The 26,147-nt window shown below is 38.0% G+C and overlaps 1 protein-coding gene across 1 annotated transcript in view; it reads left to right on the top strand.

Moving 5' to 3' along the window:
- The window catches only part of igf2bp2b (insulin-like growth factor 2 mRNA binding protein 2b), a 54,008-nt gene that overhangs the window by 5,758 nt on the left and 22,103 nt on the right, over positions 1-26,147 (top strand). The window contains exons 3-5 of the mRNA XM_053229754.1: positions 21,610-21,658; positions 24,686-24,737; positions 25,825-25,888. Of these exons, the coding sequence (XP_053085729.1) occupies positions 21,610-21,658; positions 24,686-24,737; positions 25,825-25,888 (165 nt within the window). The remainder of the gene's footprint in view (positions 1-21,609; positions 21,659-24,685; positions 24,738-25,824; positions 25,889-26,147) is intronic.

The raw sequence follows: 26,147 nt of genomic DNA, 5'->3' as shown, positions 1-26,147 counted from the left end.
GAGAGAAAGAGAGAGAGAGAGTGTGACGGTGACAGTAGAAAGAGATCGGTAGAAAGAAAGAGAGAGACAGCAGAGAAACTATTATATGGAAGTCAGATTTGGAGAGAGAGCGACAGGGGCAGCGGCAGTTGATAAGCTGTGTTAAGAAACAGTCTGCTTGGTAGAGAGAGGGAGAGTGGATAAGCTGTTTTACAGAACGAGAGAGAGAGAGGGACATGAGCCACACTGTGCCGCTGTGTTCAGTGGATCCGGTCCAAGCGGCTCAGCTCCGTCTGACTGTGCCGTTTACTCTGACAGCGGGTTGCCAGATGGCACGTGGTGTGTGGTGCGCACCCAGAGCCCGTCGCTTGCTCTCTTTGCTGTCCCACCTACACCACGCCGGTGCCTTCTTAAAAACCCACCCGTGCCCGTTTCCCCCGGTTCCAGAGCCGAACCAACACACGACCACGTGGAACAACGTAACCTACATCAGAAGTTAACTTCTTGCTCTCAGAAAACTGTTTCAGCACCCAAAATCACGTCACTAAGCATCTATACACGGCACCGAGTTAAAGAGTTCACGCCAGCGATGACATTCATTCTCTGACCGCTTATATAGTCACTGTGAACGTCGAAGGATTCTTTAGTTGCGTTTACAAAACGTCATTTTCTCAATACGATATATTTAGTTTGAGCACGCACGTGTACACAACAGAGAACACCCCGTTTTCGCAAAAACAAACACAGCATTAATGAAGGAACAGGAGAACAAGTTAAATATTCGGTTAGAAAAATAAACTAACATCCAAAATAATCCACTTCGTGTCGTGGCTATGAACCTCCTTACCGTGATAAAATCACTGTAACACACGGCCTTTTGTGGCTTACTGCATTTAGAAGATGGCTGTAAAAACAATATGATAAAATCCAGCGTGTGTAAAATCATTACATTTATTATGAATAATAACTGCACTGTGCAATTCTTCCGCCACACACTGTAGTCTGTTAACAGTAAGCATTGGTTGCCAAGCAACATAACAGACAAAAATTAGGGTATTCATGGACAAAACAATGGTTTAAGTATAACTGTTAAAATCTGGCACATTAATACAGAATTAAATTATTGTGATGCGCTCACAGGTCACAGGTGTGTGTGTGGAGGATTTTACAACCACAACTCTCAGTTTTATAAATAACTTACTACAAAAGTCTTTTTTTTGGCTTTTAGGTAACATCCAAAATCACTCCGTTTAGCATCCATACACAACACAAGAGTTATTGTTCTAGACAAGGACGATGCTCACGGCGACAGATCCATCCTCTGACTGCTTTTTTTAGTCATTATGAACAGCGAAAGGAAGCTTTAATTGACAAATAAATTGTCATTTTCATGATACGAGACACACGTCACGACATGCACAACGCACAATACGGCATTAATGAAGGAACAGGAGAAGGAATGGAACATTTATTTAGAAAAACGTCCAGAAAGGTGCGCGTTGCTATGGTTTTAATTAGACTGTGTGACATGACTGGATGTCGTTTTAATCATTATATGACATAGAACAACATGGCATGACAGTTTTACGTTATTTCCCATCCAGTTTATTTCAAATCCTTGCTCACACTTTTTTGTTCGTAATCGTGCTGATTTTGTGGCTTCTCCACCAGTTATCTTCAAAACCTGTCACTCTTTGTGTTTCTTAATATCGCTCATGTAAATAGCCTGTGCTGCTTGAATTGCTGCCATGGCGATGAAATGATCTCTCTCTCCTCCACCCAAGCTCCATCATCACTGGTTCCCTGGTTCCTTGGTTCCACTCAAGGCTTTGTTTATAGCCAGAATTGTTTTTTAAGCCCTGTTACTTCTTTTTTGGTGAAAAAGCTTGGAATGCTTCCTGAAGATTTATCAGTATCATGTCAGAAAAGTGCTGATTGTGTCCCCACAGACGTCAACATCAGGATGTGCTTTTTTACATTAGTTTTTTTTTTCTAAAGAAAGATTAACAATGTTAGGATAGTCACAGGTCAGTCGTGTGAGTGTGTGTGTGTGTGTGTGTGTGTGTGTGTGTGTGCGTGTGCGCGTGCGCAAGTGTGTGTAACCAGATGCAGCCATATCGGACTGGTGGTGTGAATGAGACTCCGGTTCCGTCATCTCGTGTCATCCGATTCGTTGGAATTCTGTCACTGAGCACATGGTGTATGTAGAACTGCCAGTGAGAACAGCAGATGCGTGCTTCACACACACGCGCACACACACACACACACACACACACACACACACAGGGATCAATCTCAGGTCCTAAGCTAAATCATTGTACACAAGCTTAAAGGTAAACTCCAGTATTTTTCTACCTGACCTCTATCCGCCACATCTGTAATGCCTGTGTGATTAGTTCAGACAAAAACTTTGACACTTTTCCTTGCTGAGAGAAGAACTCAGATCTGTTCACTTAAAACTCACTTATAATGGACGTCTAAGGGCAGCTGTTTAATCTTGGTAATAAATGTTTAAATATGCAGCTATATAATGTGAATACGCAAGGCTTTAATATTGCCGACTTGAGAAAATGTCTTACCAAGAGTTTTATCAATTATCGCAATGGGGCAATACAGTAAAAAAGTAATCCCGGCTATTTCCACTTTGCTGGATGTTTGTGGGGTCCATGCACTATCACCACGCACAACTACACTGGTAACCCATAACCACGAAATAAACAGATTGCATTTACAGATCTTCATTTCAGATTTCATCTGAATGAAGAATGATGGATTTCTATAGAAATATGCTTACTGAGAAAATTCAACGTCTGCCCTTAGACGTCAGATAGTAAGTTTGGAGTCAACAACTTGTTACTATGTTCTTTTCTCAGTACAAAGTACTTATTTTTACTATGTTCTTTTCTCGGTACAAAGTAGTGTCGTAATTATTGTCCATGATAATCACATATTTGCTATAGATGCGCAAATATGCTAGAGATTAGGACAGAATATTCCTTTAAGTGGGGGCAGATCCCTGTTTCACTTTCTTGTTGGTTGTGTGTTCAGAATGCTGTCAACAATTGTGTGTCTACTGATGACAGGTTACTACTGAGTGTAAAATGAGTGTATCTGTGTGCGTTTGTGTTTGTGTGGTGTATAATAGGACAGCTGTGCTTGTTTCGTTGCTAGTGGTTGAACTGTTTCACTTTTAAAAGCATAAACATACCTGTTATACAGTGGGTGCGTGTGTGTGTGTGTGTGTGTGTGTGTGTGTGTGTGTGTGTGTGTGTGTGTGCACGTCCGAGACATTTCAGTCTATACATTGAACTAGACTTCATAGCTCTGAGTCCAGTATTTGCTTTAAGCACATGGTCAATCTCTCAAACACGATATCAACAAATAAAAAAGTACACGCTCAATGCGGAATGGCTGGCAAAAATAATTTTATGAAACATGATATACATCACGTAAAGCTGTGAATCTTCGTCTGCAGGATGATGCAATACACATCTTGATACATAATATATGATATAAAACAAAAAGAAATTCGATACACTTGAATTCACAATTCAGTTCATAGGATACGATTCAGTTCATTTCATATTCCAGCATGATTCCAGTACGGGGCTTCAGGCCAGAGGGGTTTGGAGATTCCAGTTTCTCAGGAACATTACGACTGTGTGTTCTTTTTTTAAAATCTTATTAACTAAAAGAGTGGCTGGTGAGGGAACGACTGTTTATAGCTATTATAACGTAAGTGATAAGAGTAACCTGTTTCATAGACAGGCCACAACATTAAACTGATTAAAAAAACAGTACGGTTTGTTCTTTAATCCTACCACCCCGTTGTTGACTATTTTCTAATAATAGCACCACATGGTGTGTTTCAGTCCTTACGTACTACGTTAATTCCCTCCCCAAATGTCCTGCTGACTGGAAACAAAACACCATCCGGCAAAAAAAAAAAAACCTCGAAGTGTGAGAAAGGTCTATAATCTCTCTCTCTCTCTCTCACCCCCAAGCCCCTCCATGCCCCCACCCCTGTGAGATTAATGAATTTTACTTAAAGGGGCAGTATGTCATTTTTCAAATTTTTCATGTTTCTAGTACCTAGGATTTCTAGCCTGCCCTTAAAATTGTGATTGGTATTATTGCTATGCAGTGGATGAGGTGAATTTCTCCATTTAAATCTTCCGTTCATATTTTTCTGGCCTGGAAATTATGCCTCTTTTGACTCAGCACAGAAGTGGGAGTTTCTGACGTCTGTGCATTTGAGCTAAAAGTGGGGAAAAACATAGATGCCTTTATGTTCATCTTTTCTTTAGCAGCAACTGATATACTTGTATATACAGTGTAACTCCTTTAAAAGTAAGAAGTGCTACTTTGTTTACTGTTCATGCTGTGAGCAGCCATGTTAATTTGACGTCACTTGCTGAACTCGGGGTTGTGGAAGTCATCGCCAGTCACTCAGTAGGAAGTCAGGAGTTGAGGGATGGTTTTTTTTTTTTTTTGGGTTTTTCTTGTATGAGGTATGACCTTGAGCTCCAACACCACATGGAACAGCCACTCAGACCCACCCATTTTCCTTTTAAAGGAAATATGGGAATAAAAGGGAAGGATTTGGGAATAAAAAGGAGTGGATTTGTGGTTGGTAGTGTTTTCATTGCAGATAATTTTCACCTCCTGGGCAGCAGAGGGTCTATAGTTATTATATACTGCATTTTGTTCATTATGTTGTCTACATAATGAAATTATTTACCAAGGAAAAAATGTTCAACTGTAATTTTAAAAGCATCTGATGATACCCACAGCGCTCTCAGAAAAGAGTTTAAAATTTTTTTTTTTTTAATTACAGTAGTGATATTGTTTTATATACAGACATTTTCTCTGAATGGCTCACCATATTTATTGTTCCCCTCTCTATCTCTATGTCTTTGTGTGCCATATAAAGCTGCAGCAGCAGCGCTTCTTCCTCCTGCATATCTCCTTTACTCGCTGATGGTCAAGGCTGAATGCCATGTGCAGTTGTCTCAGCTTTAATGCCTCCACATTTCCGCTATGAATCATTTGCCTTAGATCACATGAACGATACTGTAGCAGCCACCTGTCACCAGCATGACGATGTGGACACACGCACATAAACACACATAAACACTTATAGGCACACCATTCTCTTGTCATTGCTCCCTAACACTCAGTTTTATGACCTATTTTCAGCAACATATAATATAAGTTCATAAAAACCATTTGCTTCTAAAAGCAGGGTATTTTATTTATCTTTTAAATATGTTACATTGGAGTAGTGGAGATCAAGTTGTTGTAGTTGTTATAGTATTTATACCAGAGCGCTGTTGAATTCTCAAATGAGAAGGTGTTGATTAATATTCTATAAGTGCACGGCTCTGAATACGTTATGGTTTCTATAGTAACAGTATCATGGCAGAAGCTCCACATAATCAATGAAAACACTGTTATTTAAATAAGAAAAACATATAATCCTTGAAGTTTTCTGTTAGGAGACATTTATTTAACATTTATGGAAGGTGTCTATGAAAATCAGTCATTTTTCCACCACAGGGAAAGTTTTCAGAACCGAGGACTTTGCGGTTTCCAGTCTGTAGCTTGTCTCACAGATATTTCACAACATTAAACGTAACTGTAAACAGTTGCAAAAAAAGTACAATTAAAAAGTATGACGTATCATTCGTTAAAAATTGTAATCATTGGCAAGTCGTTGTGGTGTAAGAGGAATAATACACTTGAAACTAATCTACCACTCCAGCATGAATTATTTTCTTGTAACAGCATGTGCCACTGTGTTTTATACCTTACTCAGTTATTACACTTATCAGCCTGTTCGACTGGTCACTTTAATTTAATAGGTTTAAAAAATTTTTTTTTTATATTCCCATTAACAAGATTGACCCATTTGGAAGGCAGAATAAGGACAGGAGCCATATTAGAAGCACAATTCATTTCATCAGATGAGAGTGCCATAAATGTTCCAATTCCACATGCACAATGCTCCTATAGTCCTATACTGGCTTTATACCCCGAAGCCATTGGCTTAAGGAGGGCTCCTGGGTTGCTATGGTAACCCCATAGCTGATGCCCGATGATATGATGTGTGTATAGGTGTAGAGTGGAAAGAGAGTGTTTGTGAGAGGCGGGTATGCGTGAAAAGGGTGACCCTATCAGCATCACATGAATACATGGTTGAGAAACTGAAAGCAGTGAGTGTGTATGTGTGTGTGTGTGTGTGTGTGTGTGTGTGTGTGTGTGTGTGCGTGTGAAAATGAATGGAATGGAAAGAAAAGATGAGACGGAGAGAGGCTGATGAGCAGGTTTCGGGACTGGATAGGGCTGGGTATGCACGGTGAGCCAGTTCAAATTTATTTAAGCATTAAAAGACGTTAGATTCTTCTATACTTACATACCTTGAGCTGAGCTGAGGAAAAAAGAGAGAAGACAGAAAATGAAATGAGAAAAATAAAGAAATGAAAAAAGGCAAATAAAACAGTGAAGAGTAGTGTGGGAGTGAGAGAATGGGGGTCCTACAGTGTGCACCTGCACCGTGTGTTTAAAGCATCGCCTCCGATTGGTCGGCTGTAAAGCCCATTCTATCATCACCAGGTAGAATTCAACCCGACAGAAATTCAGTCAGCTGTCTTCAATGGAAAAATATCATTTATACATTTAAATCTAAATATTTAAAAATTTGTAAAAATATATCAAAGCAAAAATTAATTGTCAAACATTACACCAAAATCAAAACAAAAAAAAAAAAAACAAGTAATTCAAAATGTATTAACCCTAAATTAAAAGCTGATACCTCTGCCCACAGAGTCACTGAGAACAGCACTGACACTGCATCGAGATAGTGTGAGTGTATTGAGTATGACATGAGTGATGAATGGAATAGGTGCAAGTTCCTTTGATCAAAAATTACTAACAAAAAATTTTAATATAATGTAATGCATAAAGTGTAATTTAGGCATCCTGTGGTGTTTTTCTCAGATTCCTGTGGTGTGATCTTCTGCTGTTGTAGCCCATCTGCGTCAAGGTTCAGTGCGTTGTGCGTTCTGAGATGCAGTTCTGATCACCACGGTTGTAAAGAGCGGTTATTTGCGTTACTGTAGCTGTACTGTTCGAACCAGTTTGGTTATTCTCCTCTGACCTCTCTCCTCAACAAGGGATTTCCACCTACAGAATTGCTGCACACTGGAGGTGTTTTTTTTTTTTTGCAGCATTCGGTTTAAACGCTAGAGAACGTTGTGCGTGAAAATGCCAGATCAGCAGTTTCACAACCAAAGTCACAGAGATCACAGTTTTTCCTCGCTCTGATGTTTGTGAACATTAACTGAAACTCTTGACCTGCATCTGCATGATTTTATGCATTGCGCCACATGATTAGCTGATTGGATAATTGCATGAATGAGCAGGCGTACAAATGTTCCTATTAAAGTGGCCTCTGAATGTATAAGGACCTTTAAATAGAAATGTAGATATTTTTGTGCTGCTGGTGGACTGGTTTGTGGTACAGCACCTCTTGATTGTTCACTGGACTGTGGAATTTGTCAGTAGTACTGGGAGTTGAAGAAAGCTAAGTGCAGTTTAATTTTAATTTGGTTTCCTTGATTAAATAAATGATGGCTAATATTATGGATCATGTTCTTGTGACTCCAGTACGTTAAATCATGAGCTGTCTGTTCATTTACTTTAAGTCTAATTGTGTTTGTATTTAGCATTTGAAAAATTAACACTCGATTAAATGTGATTAAGGACCAGGATTATTTGGATTCAATGATCTGTTTAAAGGAATACAGACTTATAACGTAGAATGGTAAGAAAAGTCTGTTTTTCTTCATTTCAGTAATAAATTGCAATAAATCTATTAAATCTGTTAATCTAATTTATTAAATTAACTGGATATAAAATAATCATGCAGCCCTGTAAGGAATTACACTTATGTTGTGTATGAAGAGTAAAACCTACTAGTGTGTTTATATGATTTACACAAAATTAATGTATTATAAATGACTTTTTTAAATAATTTTTATTTATTTCTAAATTGTGAGCAATGTTGTAGGGTTACCATGGTAATTTGGGACGGTTCTAAGGCACAGCCCTGGTAGCTATTGTGTATTGTGCAGCCAAACGCTGGCAATAACTGGGCAGAATTCTGCATGAAAAAAAAGGGAAAGAAAGAAGCGAGAGATGGTCAGAGAGGTGTAGAGAGAGTGTAGGTTTCAGCCGAAGCTGCGAGGTATCAGTGGATTAAGGACACTAATCCTGGGTGGTGCTCCTCATGCTGTGGTTGTCAGCTGAAAATCAAGATTAATCAAGATTGTGTGTGTGTGTGTGTGTGTAAGTGTGTCAGTTGACGCCTTTCTAAAATGTCAACTCTCTTTTGCCAGCTGGGTAAATGAGCTTCTGATATATGCCAACTAATAGCCGAACGCATGCACACACACACACACACACACACACACACAAGCGTTTTCTAAAAGTAGCATTTAAATGTAAATACTTTAAGAATTAATATCTGAATGCATGTAAATATTAATGGGCGTATAATGGTATACTGCAGCTGACAGAATGAACATCAGCAGTGGCAGGACTGTGTTCACACTCTTACGGATGTTCTGTTATAGGAATAATCAACTATGGGATGGTGTGATGAGGCCCAGCACAAAGCAATGTTACAACCCCTCAGTTGATTATTTTGAATAGCAGCACATGCTGAAGTGCCATGAGCAATATGCCAGTGCTAATGGTTTGTTATGAGGTTTTTTTAAGAATGACTAGAATGATGAGAGTTAAAGAATGATTCTTTTTATCCATTTATAATTGCATGTAATGTTGTGGAAGGCCCATGAAACAAGTTAGTTCCTGTTATCACTTACAACGTCAAAACTGCTATGAACAGTCATTCCCTCATTGTCCTCTTTTTTCTCTTTTCTGAAATGAATAAGAAAAAGCATGCAGCCTGCAAAGCCAAGAGCCACTGTTACAGAAAAATAATCAACATCTTCTGAGCAGTCAGAATGGAGAAATCAGCAGAATAAATGTTAACAAATGTTAGAAATTTTAATAGTGAAATACAGTGAGTGGTTAATAAAAGTCATGATTATGTTGTGACAGCAGATGTTCTTCCCCTCGTTTTTTTAAAGACTCCATTCTGTCAAATGTTTTCCTCATATTTTTTGAAGCGATACTTTTATCTTTTCAAAAATTAAATTAATGGTTCAATAAGAAACCAAATGTACAAGAAATCAAAATTTCAGTTTTCCCAAATATACTATCAGTCAAGACATTAGGTGCGTCTTCAGTTTTCCACCTGATCTATGAAGTGTCCTAATATTCATTTACATGCTTTGAACAACCTTAAGCTACACAGTGTCATTTTTAAGTAAAGGATTTTATAAAATAACAGGAACAGTCTCATTTAGACCTTTAGATTCAAAGCAGAACTATATTATCACCCACATCACGTCCAGCTTTCCAAGAAGAAGACAGAATGACAACAAATTGCGTTGAGGGAAAAAGTGATTCCAGTTATCCAAGATGGCCGCCCCCATAATGTTCCAGTGTTCAGTTACACTGTGAAGTTTTGTTCGTGTTTTTTTTTTCATAAACAACAGGAAGTCACACTGTGTCCTAAACCACATCAGCAAGTGTGTGTGTGTGTGTGTGTGTGTGTGTGTGTGACATCAGTGAAGAACTGTATGTTCTCTTAGGCAGATATTTACAGAAATTAATTTAGTAATGGAAACAGACTTGCGTTACTTGTTAGCTACGTTAGAGTTGTAGTGCAAATGCAAAACTGAAGAAGCTAACAGAAGGGGAAATGTATGCGAGTGAGCATGTTTGCGTGCGTGTGTGTGTGGGTTTTGTCTTAGTAGTTATGGAGGGAAGAAGTCAGCATTAAGCAGGTAACAATAACTGGGTGTATGATATAGAATAATATTCAGTATGAGCAATGCTGAAATATCATTATTACCACAGTGCTATATTTCAGAGCAGGATGTTCAGGCACATATAAGCAGCATTTTTGGGCAGCGTTTGTACTCATGAGGGAGAGAGCACATAAGGACAGCTGTCTACTACGAGTTCTTATTTTGGATAAATCCCAAATAGTGAGATGCTGCCAAGGCTTGAATTATATTTGTGCCACTAGGATTTTGGAAATCTGGATTTTTATGAATGAAGCAAAATTTCAGTTTAATTAAATTTCAGAATGTTGAAGGTACAGATTCACATTCAGTGTCTCAAATTCATACTCATCATTGGGCCCACAATTATTTCTGTTATATTAATTATTCTATTCTGTTCTATTCTATTATTTTGTCATTATATTCTCTTATATTATTATAATTATAATTACTATAATAATTACAGTTATTTTAATCAGAAATTAAAATTTGAATTAGTTTTTTTTTTACACTTGCGTTTTTGTACATCATTTCCAAGCAGATGTTAATTTTCTCGTTGAATTTGGTGAAGTCAGATTTATGGAGTAAAAATTCTGTTTGATTTCATTCAAATTTAAAAATGTAAAACATTTTGTACGAAACTAAAATCCAAATCCTAGCAGAATTTAAATGAAAACAAATTTACAGACAAGATAATTACATTCAGTTTAAAAAACAGTAAATTGTTAGTCAGTTGAGTTGAGTTTAATAATATGCCAGGATGTGGGATAAATACTGCATAAGCACTCCTTCACTCTGCATGTAATATCACTGCTAAACCGTGTAAGAAGTGCAAGTGTTGCTGTTGTGTTGTTGTGCTCATGTTTGATGATTGTTGGAGCTGTACCATAAAGGCATGTATTATCTTAAATAGACAATTGTAACATATTGCTGTTATAATGTTATACATAGTGAAATAAAAATTAGAAACCATTTAAAGGTGTGCATAAGTGTGCATTTTAATGGAAGACATGAATTAATAAAATAAAAACAATAAGGTTGTTCTTACAACAAACATGTAATGTGTCACAGACTGACATTATTATTATTATTATTATTATTATTATTATTATTGTTATTATTTTATGATATTGCCCAATTTATTCAACACTCACAGAAAACTAATTTGGAACTCCTATTAAACACTGTTTAATAATACACTATTTCTGTATTATAACAGTACTGCAAAGGCCAAAATTGTGATAATAATGAAGCACACAAATGACAGCATAATGCCTAGTAATTAATGTTTATGAGTTAGTCCTGTAATAATTATTCTCTCATCAATAAAACATAATCATTTGATCCAATCATGATTATCCATTAGAACACGCAGTCATATGTTTCCATATTAATATACACTCATCGTCCACTTTATTAGGAAGACCTGTACACCTGTACATTCATGCAATCAGCCAATCATGTGGCAGCAGGGAAATGCATAAAATCATGTGTTCCTAATAAAGTGGTCATGAGTGTGTATGTACTTGGTCAAGAAAATGATTTTTTTTTTTTTTGTTTGTTTGTTTCAGAGTAAAAATTTTTTTTTTTGCAAAAGAGATGTTCAAAAAGTTTTTTAAAAAAATGTTACTTAGAAAAAGCTCTTGTATTTCGAATGATGAATTGCCTGATGAATTGCTAATATGGATCACTACGTACTTTTTTAAAGTAGCAAAAGGATAACAGTAAGAGAGGATGACATGGTGGCTGAAAAAAATCAGGCAGGATTTTCCAGGTGCTGCAATTTAAGAATATTTTAATCACCCAAAATTTATTTCCATTTATTTATTTATTACCAGGGAATAGCTTGTGGAATAGCGTAGTTGTACTTCCAGATCGACTCGGTTCACACTGAAGTGTACTACACTGGGCATTTTTTCATATTTAAATTTGTGAATATTTCAGGATATTTCTGAATATTTATATGTCTAGACTTATTTATGAAAAAAAATGAATTAATTTCTTGTTAATTCCTGTTAATTCAGAATTCATTAGTGCATGCCAAGAAAAACAAAACTAAAATACACAAAACCAAACCACAATCCCAAACACAAGGCTTATCAATAGCAAATTACTGTGTCATAAAATTTTTAATAATTATTCTCTTTCAAGGGCTTTGTACTATGAACTGTTTGTAACTGAGTTGGAATACTATCTATAAAGATATGGCATTAATCATTTATATTTATTTTTGCTATAGTACATTTCTTATTGCTCAATAACCTCTTGTTTTTTAGTAACAGTTTTTTTGATTTTTAGTTACTATTCACCACTTTGGAAAGACAAAGTTGATTTTCATGTCCAATGCTGATAAATAAGGGCACTTCATAAGTGCCCTGACTGCTGCCAATAATCCCAATCCTGTCAGATTAAGGGAAGAACCACGTGGCTTCGGCTTCAGACCAGCCGTGATGATCCCATAGCGTAATAACTCGGTGTGTAAAACCACCTTAGCAAGCTTCAAAACTACGAACCAGTGGAATTTACCTCCTTCTCTCTCTTTCCATCTCTCCCATTCACTCGTTCCGTCTCATGCTCGACTGGTTGTTCCGGTACGTGTGAAGGCGTGGTTGGATTGGGTTCAGTTCGTGATCCTCTGTGCTATAAGACTGATCTCAGTTTGGCATAGATGACGATTGAGAGTTGTAGCTCATGTCTGCTTACAGCATGAATTTACTAAACCGTGCGAATGTGCGTCTGGTCTGCATCAACTCACAGCGTAAAACAGGTATCCGACTTTCACATCTTAATACAGTGTGGTATTTTGATCCGATTTTGGGTGTGCAGTGCTAAAGGAAGTGTCTTTAAAGGAAAGCCTTGTGTTTGTTCAACTGATGTTTATTGGATTTAAAGTATGTACCATCTATACGGCTTTATACTACAGTGTTGTTGAATTTTTAATCTGAATGTTGTTTAATTTATTATAACTGCAAGCCAAATTACAGGTATGTGTTACTGTTGTATTTTTTCTGCTCATTCTAGTGTGTTATTGTTTCTATAGTAACGACTAATTCACAGGGACTTTGTGGCAGACGCTCGCATAATTTAAGGTTAACTATAAAGAGAATTTTTTTAAAGTGTTGTGAAAACTGACCCACTTGTGTTTGAAACATACATTTCATTGGACTGTCTGTCTGTCGATGTGTATAGAATTTGCTGGCATTATTGTGTTGGTTTATGAATGTGGGGCAAATGAGAACTCGAGGGATCTGGTTAGATTAAAAAAAAAAAAAAAAAAAAAGAATTGAGTGCCACTCTAAACAAAGTCATTAGCAGTTAATACAATATGAGTACTTCCACTCATACGAGCATTAAGAGGCATCATGTATATGACCAAACAGATGCAACACTTGTGCAGTGAAATTGTACAGTGCGTATTAGGTGTGGAAATCTACAGTCATATCACGATTTTATTATACACACACCATCCACTTTATTAGGAACACCTTCACATTCATGCAGTTATCCAAACAGCCAATCATGTGGCAGCAGCGCAATGCATAAAATCATGCAGATGCAGGTCAAGAACTTCTGTTAATGTTCACATCAAATGTCAGAATGGGGAAAAAATGTGATTTCAGTGACTTTGTGGCTTGGTTGTTGGTGCCAGACTTTTTAGCTGGTTTGAGTATTTCAGAAACTACTGGTAATTTTCACACACAACATTCTCTTGGGTTTCAAAAAGAATGGTGTGAAATACCAAAAAAACATCCAGTGAGCAGTAGTTCTGTGGGTGGTAATGCCTCGTTGATGAGAGAGGTCAGAGGGGACTGGCCAGGATAGTTTGAGCTGACAGGAAGGCTATGGTAAATCTAAAAAACACTCATTACAACCTTGCTGATCAATAAAAGAATCTTAACACATCGAAACTTGAGGCAGATGAGCTTCAATAGCAGAAGACCTCATTGGGTTTCCCTCCTGTCAGCCAAGAACAGGAATCCAAGGCTACAGTAAGCACAGGCTCACCCAGACTGGACAGCTGAAGATTGGAAAAAGGCCAGGTGATGTTTTTCCAATCTTCAAATGAGATGCTTTTCTGCTCAGCATGGTTGTAAAGAGTGGTTATTTAGGTGTTCGGTGAGTGTATACTGATTCTTTATCCTTTATCTTGAGACATCCTGATTGTTCCTAAATTAAGTGTTTTTGTTTTTATCAGTCAGTGTAGTTCGACTGGTGCCATCAGAATGAGTGTCACTGAAAATGATAATAATTACATATTCAAACACAAAATTCATTCCACATTCAAATGCTTAGGATGCCAAGTTCCACTTTTAGATGCCTAATATTATTTTTAGAAAACCTTTGATTATACATTAGTCAAATCACCATTGTGTAGCTTGTGAAAATCATAATGCATGCCATTAATGGCATATATTATTTTTAAATAATTTGAGTACTCTAATAAAAAAAAAAATGATGCATGCATCCTAAAAGTGATAACTGGATTTATGTAATTAGTACATGTCCAACATGAGTACACTCAGCTGCCACTGTAAAAGGCGAGCGCACTATATAGGGGCACCTGGTAGCTCACCTGTTGCAATTGCAAATTTCAGACCCCCTGTACTCCAACCGTCAGTGGAAAAAGGACCATCATGGGACCACTGATAACTAGATATTATTTGGGTGGTGGACCATTCTCGGTGTAGCCATGTCAACAGAAATGTTAAGATAACATTTTGTATTTATGCATAAGACTGTCAAATTTGTACATTTTCAATTATATATAGTTCTGTAAACCTCAGGCTTTCCTCAGCTGAAATTACATCACATTTAATTTACATCACAAGTAAAGTTCTGGCATTTTAAAATCTGGTTAACCAGACATTTATACATTTATAACCTAATCTACTTACAGAAAACAATGTTACTGACAAATTAAAAAAAGTTTATAATGTGAAATGAGTTCTCACTTTGATTATCAGCATCCTCCACATTAGTCTATCTCATCACCTGAGGTGAAAGTCATTGATAGCCTATACACACGACCCTCATCATCTGTATAGCCTTATCCTTTGCATGATAATCACTGATTAGTCAGTTCTGTTAACTAAATTTCTTGTTATTAATGTCTTTTATTAGGTCATTAAACATTTATCAGACCGTGTAATAAGCACTCCTCTCTGTTCTGACGATGTGAAGATGTACAGGAGCATCGCAGACATTTTGACAGCTGGTGTCTGACACCGATTTGATTAGGCTTTGTCCATTTCTGTATGTCTTGTAGCTATCCAACAACTTGATCAAAGCATGATATTCACTGTGTGAGGAAATCACACTTAGCTAGCGAGGTTTTAGATGCCTTTAGACAGACTGACTGTTTGTTAAACTGGCCCCATATGTATTTTACAAGCAGTCTGTAAAAATAAAAATGTTAAATAAAACATTCATTCCATGTGATTTTTGGTAAAATGTATTTGTTTTCATAAAGCAGAGATGTCAAAATATATTATCGACACGAAAAACTTTGGTCAAAACCAATTTTTTTTCTCATCATTTTTGGCTGTTTCCCAATTTATAGAAATGCTCAGCAGTGAAGAACTGTAGGAGCCTGGCTGTTATTCTGAAATTATTCTAAAAACAGCAGACATAAATCCTGCTGTGCAGTTGAGAACATTACAGTGCATTAACAGTAATTACTGTTTTGGAGTAAAAAGCCAGTGACTTTTTACTTCAGTCTCTTTCTCTCTCTATATATCTTGTTTTTATTTTACCTCCCTCTCCTTGCACCAGATCAATTTGTGTAACTCTCTCGGACGTATAGGATTTCTCACTGAAACAGCGTTACCCATTTCCACACAGATCTGAGATGTCTGAGCTTTCTCGTACAGTGGATGTGATTTGGCTTTGGTGTGACAGGAAAATGATCTCGGATCAGTGTTAAAACAGTTTCCATGTGCAGCCCGGCGAAGCTTTCTCACTTTTTTCAGTAATATCAAGACTTTTTTTTTTTTTTTCCGTGAGCACGCTGTGCAACGCAGAAAAAAAAGCACATGTATTATGGATGAGAGAGAGTAATGCAGCATGGATGAGTCATAGCATGCTATGATACAGAGGCTCACACAGTTATAGTATACTTTATACTATAGTATTCTTTTAAAAAATTGAGTATGCGTGACACACACTTTGCTATTTACTGTTTTGCAATTTGTGGTTGAGAATTTGATACGGAGAATGAGTTACTCAATACACTTCAGAGGAATGTACCTCAGGTAGGCTAATAATGCTAGCAATTAGTGAAAGCTACAGTGCTGGCAGTGGTGACATTAGCTTGTTGGTTAAAGTGTTGCAAAACTTTACTACAAATATATAGTCAGTTTGTTAGGTTCTCTTTTTTTGGGACTGTATGTCCTTTGGTTTGCACCCATTTAGGCCTGGACATAGCAATTAGCAAGTCTCACTAGTGTAAGCTGTCTCACAACACTGGCTAATGCTAATAGACCTCTCAGTTTACAGAATGCTAATTCAGTATGCTTTCCTATGTCTCCTGTATGCAGCTGGTCCAAGCGCACGTTTATAATTGACCGAGTCTGATTTTAAGAGAAGTTTAATGCTAATGGAATAGTCACCTTGGTCAAACGGATGCTCATACAAATGATAATGTCGCTAACAAAAGGCTAGGAGATTCAAAATGCAAATGTGGAGAGATTGTAGACTGCTGTGTTATATGGCAGTAGAATGTTAATGGACTAGAAAGTTAATATACAAATTAGAGCTTAATAAGTGCTTCATTAGCTCTTCAACACTGGCTCTTCCCAAATAGAAAAATCTGCATCAAAGCCAGGACATTTCAGGACATGTTTTGTATTATTTGTAGTATGTTGACCTTCTGTCCTCCTGTATGTACAGAAACCTTTGGACTGCGGCAAACTTCTTCTCATTCCATCAGGGCAAAGCAAAGGTGGTGTGTTGAAATTCAGACCTTGTCAACGTCCTTCATAACACTGTTCTCTCTCAAATGGTACATAATAGATTTGGAGCCACAAGCGGCCTTGTTAGTTACAGCCAGACAGAGAAACCCAGTGTCTGTCTTTTTCCCCCTCTTTCTCAATAGTGAATTGGTCTGTAATGGATTTTGCATTCACCTATACAAAGTATATTCTGAGCTATTTTACTAAGGATTTCATTAGAGAATTATATATATATGCACTTTCAGGATCTCTGTCAAAACCCGCTTAAGTTTTATTGCTCTTCTCTTTCGTGATTTACTTTAATCTTGCACAGTGTGAGGTTGCATTCTACTGCTTTCTGTTCTTTCCCATTCAACACCCATCCAAATATTATGGAAGTCCACAAAAATGCTGTATTGCTATCTAATAGATGATTTGCTGACTTAACATGTGTCCTTTACGTTATGTAGATGACGCCATGCTCTTTGGGTTCTCCTTCCGACCTGGTCAGAAGAATTTATTCTTTTTGTGTCAACTCAGCTCAACTTTATAGTCATAATATAAATTTGCAGTTCAGTGTAGAGTATAATAAGATGGATAGCTCAGGTGCAGATTAACATCATAGACATAGAAGAGTAATATTAGAAGAGAAGAGATTAAGAGTAAGTACAAGACAGTATGGCAGTCAGAATCAGGGCCGTGCAATGCAGACATTAATAAGTAGAATTTACAGTGTATGCTATAAAGTAACTGTGTCATTGTACCGTTACCTATCCAGATTGGTAGAGCCATATGGCCACAGTCTCTTTAACAATAGCATTTGGAAGCAAGAATTGTATAGGATGTCTTTTGTATGCTGTAGCATTACTATTTCCTGTTACTGGAACTAAGAAGCCCAAACATGCTCCAGCATGACAGTGCCCCTGTGCACAAAGTGAGGTCCCATGAAGACATGGTTTGCCAAGGTTGGTGTGGAAGGACTTGAGTGGCCTGCACAGAGCCCTGACCTCAACCCTACTGAATGCCCATTGATGTTGATGAATTGCAACGCTGACTGCACTTGTAATGGCAATAGCAAAGTAAATGGTTGAGTACTTAGAGTGTACTTAGTAATGGAAAATCTTCACTTTTAATGAATGTTTCGAAAGTTTCGATAGTGGAGATCCAGGAAGTGACCCAGTAGTGGGTGAGTGTGGCAGAGGTCGAGCGGTCAGGGAACAACAATACAAAGCCAAAAATACTGCCATCTTGTTGAGAGTGCAAACAGTGTGAGTTAAATGAAATAAATGATCAGGGTAGGATAAGTATATAAGGTTTATGGCTAGACAGAGTCATCCCATCCCTGTAATTTTTAGATTATTTTTATTATTTTCTTCACAGGTAATGCATACTCCTAGCTTGCTATGCATTTGAGTTACATTATATTAGCTACCACTGTTAGCTTGGGTAATTGTGTTTCCAACCAACCAAACATCAAGATTGAATAATGAAGCTTGAATTCACCTAGTGGTCTAGCTAATGAATAAATGTGGAAATGTAATATTGGCAAATATCTATCCAGGGGTGAACCTCAGACGCTCTTATACAGCTACTCATTTGTTTGTCATTACATTATCCAGGGCATCTGAAAGATGTGTAGAAACCTGATGGTAATGCACCACTCTGGCCTTAAGTCATGAGCAGCTCCTTTACTGTATCACCGTAAGGATTTCGGAAAGCGTGGCTTTTCTGCTGCAGTCCAAGATCCCTTGTGACACTATTTGGGTGGCATAGTGTTTAAGGAGCTAGTGGTTGGAAAATTGTGAATTCAAATTCTAGGGCTGCCAGAGAGCCACTGTTCGTCCCCTGAGCAAGACCCTTAACTGCCTGTCTGTGTACTTGGGTTGTATCCAATTGTAAGTCACATGGAATAAATGCATCTGCCAAAAAAATAAATGTAAATGCATTTGGTCACTGTTTCTTCCACCCTCAGCCTCATTTGGTTCCCTTGTAGATTTTCTGGTCTCTTATGGGCTTATGGGCTTATGAGACAAAGCAGGAAACGGGGTTAATTCAGCTTAGAGGTGTCTCTGTAACTGAGGGTGGGGGATCCCAGAGCAGGACCTTAGACAAACTTAAAGAATTCAGGCGGCCCAGGATACCTGGGTCAAGAGTTGGCCCAGAAATGGCTGGCTCCTTGTCCGAGTCCCAGAAGTCAATCTCTTTGGTTTCCTGCTTAAGATGTCTTTCCTCTGTAGGAAGCCATCTTAGAAATTGAAGCGCTAAATAACACATTCCCTTAATAGAGTAATCGCTTGCAAATCTATCACATCTGTCATTTATATCTGCTTGTGTGAGCCTCAAGATGAGTGCCATTTGAAATTTAAGCAAATTTGCTTCTCAGTGGTCCAATTGGATTAGGATTGAATAGGTTTGTAAGCCTTGGCTCTACTTTCAGACGTAGACATGCGTGCTCCATGAGGTTTAATGCATGAGAAAGCAAAGCTGTCACGCCTGCTTCTTTGTCTTCATTGCACAGTTACCTTTAGAAATTACCTTTAAAGCTTTACACTATGCCCTGAAACGGTTCTGAATCCAATGCGACCCTGACCAGGATAAAAAACAGCTACTGACGATGAATCAGTGAATAAATAAATTTACTTCAATGCCCCTATGGTAGATTTGAGAAAATATTACAAAAACACAATGTTGGCAGTGGTGATCATTATACAATCTGATGCAATGTAAACAGCATAGAAAAGGATGTATGAATAAGAAAATGGAATATTTCCGCAACCTTTTGTTGCATCCAGCTACACTATTTGGCCTAAAGTATGTGGACGCCTGACCATGAGCCCCATATGTGGGCCTTCCCCAAACTTTTGCCACAAAGTTGGAGGCACATGATTGTCTAGAATGTCTTTGTATGCTGTAGCATTATGAGTTCTGTTCACTGGAACTAAGAGGCCCAAACCTGTTCCCGCACGACAAGTCACCTGTACACAAAGCAAAGTCCATAAAGACATGATTTGCCAAAGGTTGGTTTGGAAGCACTCAAGTGGCATGCACAGAGCCCTGACCTCAACCACACTGAACACCTTGAACGTCTTGATTGATGAATTTGAACGCCGACTGCACGCCAGGCCTTCTCAACCAACATCAGTGCCTGATCTCAATAATGCTCTTGTGGGTGAATGGGCAAATCCACACAGCAACATTCCAACATCTAGTGGAAAGCTTTCTCAGAAGAGTGGAGGTAAGCAAAAATGGGTGTCATGGTCAGGTGTCCACATACTTTTGGCCATATAATGTACAAAGACAACAAACGGTTGTCTTTTTTGCTGTAATAAAGCAATTTTTTTGTTTGTTTTAATGTTCTCGCATTTACCAGCCTACTATCACACTACCAGGCTATTTAACCAGAGACTCACACAAAAGAATTATATCGTCATAGTCCAGCCACTCCTTTAAAAAAGAATGAAGTAGAACCACTTGCCTTGGTGGTTCACAAACTACTGGTATATAATAATGGTAAAACTGCTAGTTAGATGCAGTTTCGATCATGGCCGCTCAGGCATAAAGAGGCTGAGTGAGCCAGAAAGAAGTCACTTCGGTTTCTGTGGTTGGTTTAAAGCGAATAGCTGACGCAAGCATATTTCTGATTATGATTCACTTATGGTGTTACATGACGTCAACTAATTCTAGTATAGCCGTGCCCACCTCAAACCCAGCCAGAAGAGAACAGCGGAAGGAAATCTGAAATCTCTCAGCTGAAAAGTTGGGTAATTCACCACAGAATCTGTAGATAGTAGTAGAAGGTCATTGATGAAAATGATCTTGAATTAAAGCTATGAATCAATGAGTTGTTGGAATTGAGGTCAATTTAAGGGCAATATTATAAAAAAATCTAATATTTCTGTTCTTCCAGTCTAAACCAGGGTGTCCATATAGCTAAAGCTTGAGTCAGTGTGGTATGCTGTGTAATTATGAGTTATAGAAAATTATAGTTGTATTTGCACTGTCCTTTGGAAAAGGTAGAAGTTCACAGTCCTGAGTTTAGTACGATGTGGGGGGGGTTTTCCAAAACTTTTCCTCTACAAAACTTTTCCTCTACTTCCTTAGATTTTCGCTGAGTCATACCAGATCGACTCTCTAATCAAAAGGTGTCCATTCTGCTGTTTTCGCTCATTTGATCAATGCTTGAGTCCAGCAGTGAATAGTTTTGTTTCTAGCAGGTGGCATTAGCACCAGGTTTCTCTGTCTGTAGTCTTGAGGTGATAGCTGTAGCTGGCACGTGCCTGATCTCATTAAGGTGATGTAGGCTTGTGATCTCGTTACGGCTGATGATGTAATACGCTGCTCACGAAGTCTTAGGCCATTTAGGGTCAGCGTGTTGGCACGTAGTTATGCACTTAGTCTGAGAAAATGTCCTCTTAAATATCAGCCAGTGCTTTTCAGAAATAAAACGTGCACGTGTGAGTACACTGCTGTCTTTGGTTTCTCATTTATCGAAGTACAGAAATCAAAGTTTCAGAAAATGAGTGTGAAACAAACAAGTGTATTCTGTATTTTGACTTGGCAGTCATGTTTCAGCTATTTCTCTACACCTCAGACATACATCGAGACAAGGGAGAACCAGGGCTCAGTGCTGAATTCAAATGAATAAGGAGGAGTCGTACTTCATTCCTGTGCTAATTAAATCAACCCAGCTATGTTGACATAAAACATTGTTGCTGCATGCACTGTTGAAAAAGTCAATATAACATAAAATCTGATCTAATCTCTGAACCACTCTCTTTCCGCAGGAGTCGTAAGATTCAGATCCGGAACATTCCCCCTCACCTGCAGTGGGAGGTGAGTCCTGCTGTGTCTCGTAAGCATACGAGCTTGATTTCAAAACAAACACAAAACACAACCTGACTGACTGCTATCTATTTATGGTTGATGCATCCAGATCAAAATCACCCTGTTAATTGAAATTCTGCACCTGAAAGTGAATTATGGTATACTGTAAATCATATATTATTCCATATGAAAGCTGAAAGGGGGACTGGAGATTGTAAACCTGGGAAGACATATAGTTGTGTAGAAACTAGCTGATATGGAGCTCAGGTTGTATCCAGACTTGGTATTAACATCTGGGATAAAGGAAACTGATTTCACACCTGGTCATCTCCAGTACCCACTTGTGAGAAAAAATTCATAACAATCAAAATACTTTCAGTTAATCAATATAGAGTCAGTTGTAGAGAATCTTAAATGTGAGGCAGTATTAGGGTCTGACTGCACTTCTGCTTGTTGTAATAATGTATGTATTACTGTAGTACTAGTTGACCAGTAAAAATGTTTATTCGACTAGTCATCGCTTCTAAAGATTAAGTAAAATCTGTTTCAGGACATTGCTATTTTTGGGCTGTTTTACTGGTGCAGAAAAGAATTCGTAAAAAACGCACTTCAGTTTCAGTGCAGTTTCAGTGCTTTTTTTTAGGCTACACTGTTAATGGAAATAAGTAAATACATTTATTAAGTAAATAAATTGGTGCACTAAATGTGAAAAATAATCTAGCTTTGTGTCCTATTACACTGTTTAAACATGTAACAATTCTTAAAATGCTCTCATAAGGATGAGCTGAAATTGTTGATTCTGAAACTGAGAGTGCACAGCATGGTTCAGAAACTCCTTATAGCTGAATGTTGTGTTGTCTACAGCAACATCTGGGAGATTTTTTTCCACCATTTTCAACTCTGACTTCAGTAGCATCAAAATTGAGTCTGGATCAATCGCTTTGCTCTGGCATGTGCCATAGACCTGAGTCTAAACTAGCTGCTCGGGATTAGATAGTGATGTGCAACCCGCGGCTCTGAAAGTGCTCAGAGCCACAGAGCAAGGACTATATTTCAATTTTATTTATGTTTAAAGGACAACAAACATAATTATGAGATGAATTCCCTCAGGAGCAGGCAGGAGTGGGATTAAAGAACAAGTCCTTCACACACCTCATATAAAGTGATGTCAAAGTTACAATGTTCAGAAGAAGGAAATTAAAAAAAAAAACTTTTTTAGTGTCGTTTTGTTGACTGTAAAAGTGGCTTTATTTAGTCTGAAATATGTTTGTACTAACAGGGTGTATTTAGCTGCTTTATTTACTGTCTGTCTCACTGTTTTGTCTTGACTAGTCGACATCCCCCCAGCTGTGACTAGTGAATGTATTAGTTTACTAGTTTATGCGGCCCCTAGTATGTAGTGTCCTGGGATTCATTTACAATTATTTAAATAGATTTTATAACATTTATAATGTTATTTTGTCAATCAGATTGTAAAGTAATATTTCACTGCACAATTTATGCAAGGTAGGCAAAGACCAACCAAGAACTTCAGCCAGTTCTGACTCAATGAAAAGAGCCAGAATTTCCAGCGCAATAGTTCAGCAGTGGTCTCACAAAAATAAAGCATTTTTTGACTTGGGACTATTTAGTAGTTCTGTCACTTACTTGGCACCAAATATACATCTACACACAGTCTGTTCAATAATAATATTATGTGAATAATAACATTTCTAAATGATGTTTTCATCAACAATCTGAACAACCATGAATATAGTTTTAGACCACAGATCTGTTAAATTCTGATTGGTCAGCAGGTGTTGATTAATTTTCTATAACAGCAGCTCTGACAATAGTTCCAGCTGTAATTCAAATTATATTAATGGTTTTGTTTCTATAGCAACAGCTCATTCACAGGGTCTTGCATGGCAAATGCTCCACATAATCTAAGGCTAATAATGAACAGATAAAAAAAAAAAGTTGTCATTGACTTTGTGGAACATATCTAACCAGATATTTATGGAAGGAGTCTCTATATTGTCAGCAAATTGTAACAGTCAGTCGGATTTCTGCCCCAAGAAAGTCTTCAGGACAGAGGTCTTTGCAGTTTTGCTCCAACTTGACAGACTGTGCTTTTTGTCTTATTAACGTCAAGATAGAGAAAAGACAAAGGCTGGCGAAGGAATTACTGTTTATACTGTAGCTGCTGTAATATAAGTAATAACAGGAACTAACTTGTTTTGCGGATGTTCCACAACATTAAATGTAACTATAAACAGATGACGTGTCGTTCATTAATAAAGAAAAGATTGCTAACTTTTTTCACCTCGCTTTGGTATAAGAAGAAAAAAACACTTCAGTACGTGCTGTTAGAAATAAATAATCAAAATCTCTGCTTCGTGTCGGGCTGCATCAGTCCACATGGTCGTTGATTATGTTACTATAACAGCACACCTCCCAAATGTTACATTCCGTACATCTAATCAGCTGAATAATTACTAGAAGTTATTATAACTATACTATAACTAACTATACTATTATAGTTATTATGTCTGTCTGTCTCACCCCCACACTCACTTCCTTTTGTAACTCACCTGTCAATTGGATCAAAGATCTGACTAATCATTAACTTATTTATAATTATTCATATGGCTAATCTATGAGAGACGGGCTGGCTGTTAGTCTGTCTGTGGGGGTGTTTGTGTAACTGTCTGTCTGTGTAGCTGTCTGTCTCTGGCTGTCTAGCTGTCTGTCTGCCTGCCTGTCTGTTTGTCTATGGAGTAGTCAGGCTGTCTGTCTAGCTGTCTGTTTTCCTGTCTGTTTGTCTATTTAGCTGTATGTCTGTCTGTCTGACTGTCTACCTGCCTGTCTGTCTGTCTGTCTATCTGTCTATCTCTCTATCTCTCTATCTATCTATCTAGCTGCCTGTCTGTCTGCCTGTCTAGTATGTCTCTGAGTCTCTAGTGCATCTATCTTTTTTCCTACTGCTCTTGCTTTTACTACATCTTAAATGTGTGTGTATACACGTTTAATGTGAGGTTCTTTTTCTCCTTATAGGTTTTAGACAGCCTGTTATCACAGTACGGCTCAGTAGAAAACGTGGAGCAAGGTACAGTCACACAGCATGTTACTCTCTGTGTGTGTGTGTGTGTGTGTGTGAGTGCCTAGCTGAAAGACTGCATTTGGGCTGAAGGGAAAATTGTGCAGGTTTGTTGTATTTCTTTAAGTATATGTTTACACATGTTCTAGCTTTGTATTTGTGTGTGTGTGTGTGTGTGTGTGCTGCTGGGTGGTCTGAATCACACTGTCTGATGTGTGTAAATCATGATAATGCATGAAGTCTGCGTTGTAGTTGTGTGTGTTTTAAGGTAGATGATGCCTGACATTTCCAAGGAGGTTGTTCGATTATTTAGGCATTGCTTATGAGAGGGTGCCTCATGCATACACACATAGTAGTGAGTTTCTTGCTCTTACACACACACACACACACACACATTCTCTCAGACATCCTTAATTTACACACCACTTCTTACTCATGTAATGGATCATTTAACTGCTCTGAATTTCACAAAGATTGACCATGGCCTCATTGTCTGTCCATCACAGTGAAGGAGATGTAGTCTCTGTGTCTGTCAATCACAGTGAAGGAGGTGTGGCCTCTGTGCCTATCAGTCACAGTGAAGGAGGTGTGGCCTGACGATTATGGAGTTAGATGTGCAATTATGTATATGTTGTAACTTGGATTATATAGAAAATGAGAGAGCTGATCATGGGTCATTCATGCTGGATAACTGAAGTTGAGTTGTAGAGATTTGTTTTCAGGTGTGTGTGTGTTTTGAGGAAACTGTTTGGAGAGTTTGGCTTCTAGTCTCAGGGACTTGTGTTGGATGGTTTGTGGTTCTTTGATGCCTGGGAGGTCTGTCCCCATGCAAGTGTGTGTGCATTTTTTAAGTGCTCTGATTTGAAGTTTCCTGTCACTAGGCGTCTGCTAGACGCTTGATAAATGCAACGTTTGCATGTAGTACAGTGTCGTCACAACCTCCCACAGCACTCTGTGTGAATGAGTTTGTGTAACTGTGTGTTTGTGTGTGTGTGTGTGTGTGTGTGATTCAGACTTTGTGGCTAAATCATGATATAAAAGTGCACCAAATAACTGAACATTTTTAGCCTGAATGTGCCTGTGTGTGTCTCTGTAGTGAATGCTGACTCAGACACAGCTGTGGTGAATGTCACATATGCATCAAAAGAGGAAGCTAAAGAGTAAGAGGCCATTCATCTCTCTTTCCATCTTTCCTTCCATCTTTTTGTCTGTTTGTTCCTATTAGCGTGTCTGTCCTTCATGCTTTCCATCTCCACTTTCATCCTACATTTAGGCTGATGTGGTGGTGATGTGGTCCTTTATACAGTTTAGAGACACAAAAAACACAGACCCACACATCTGCTTCTGATTCATTAAGTATTTATAAATTGTTTAGTTGTTGAATTTTTTGCTTTCTGAATAGATAGTAACTGGTCCAAA

The sequence above is a fragment of the Pangasianodon hypophthalmus genome, chromosome 26 (assembly GCF_027358585.1).
Source record: "Pangasianodon hypophthalmus isolate fPanHyp1 chromosome 26, fPanHyp1.pri, whole genome shotgun sequence".
In the NCBI taxonomy this organism is placed as follows: domain Eukaryota; kingdom Metazoa; phylum Chordata; class Actinopteri; order Siluriformes; family Pangasiidae; genus Pangasianodon; species Pangasianodon hypophthalmus.
The sequence above is the reverse complement of the archived record's forward strand: the minus strand, read 5'-3'. Positions and strand labels throughout refer to the sequence as shown.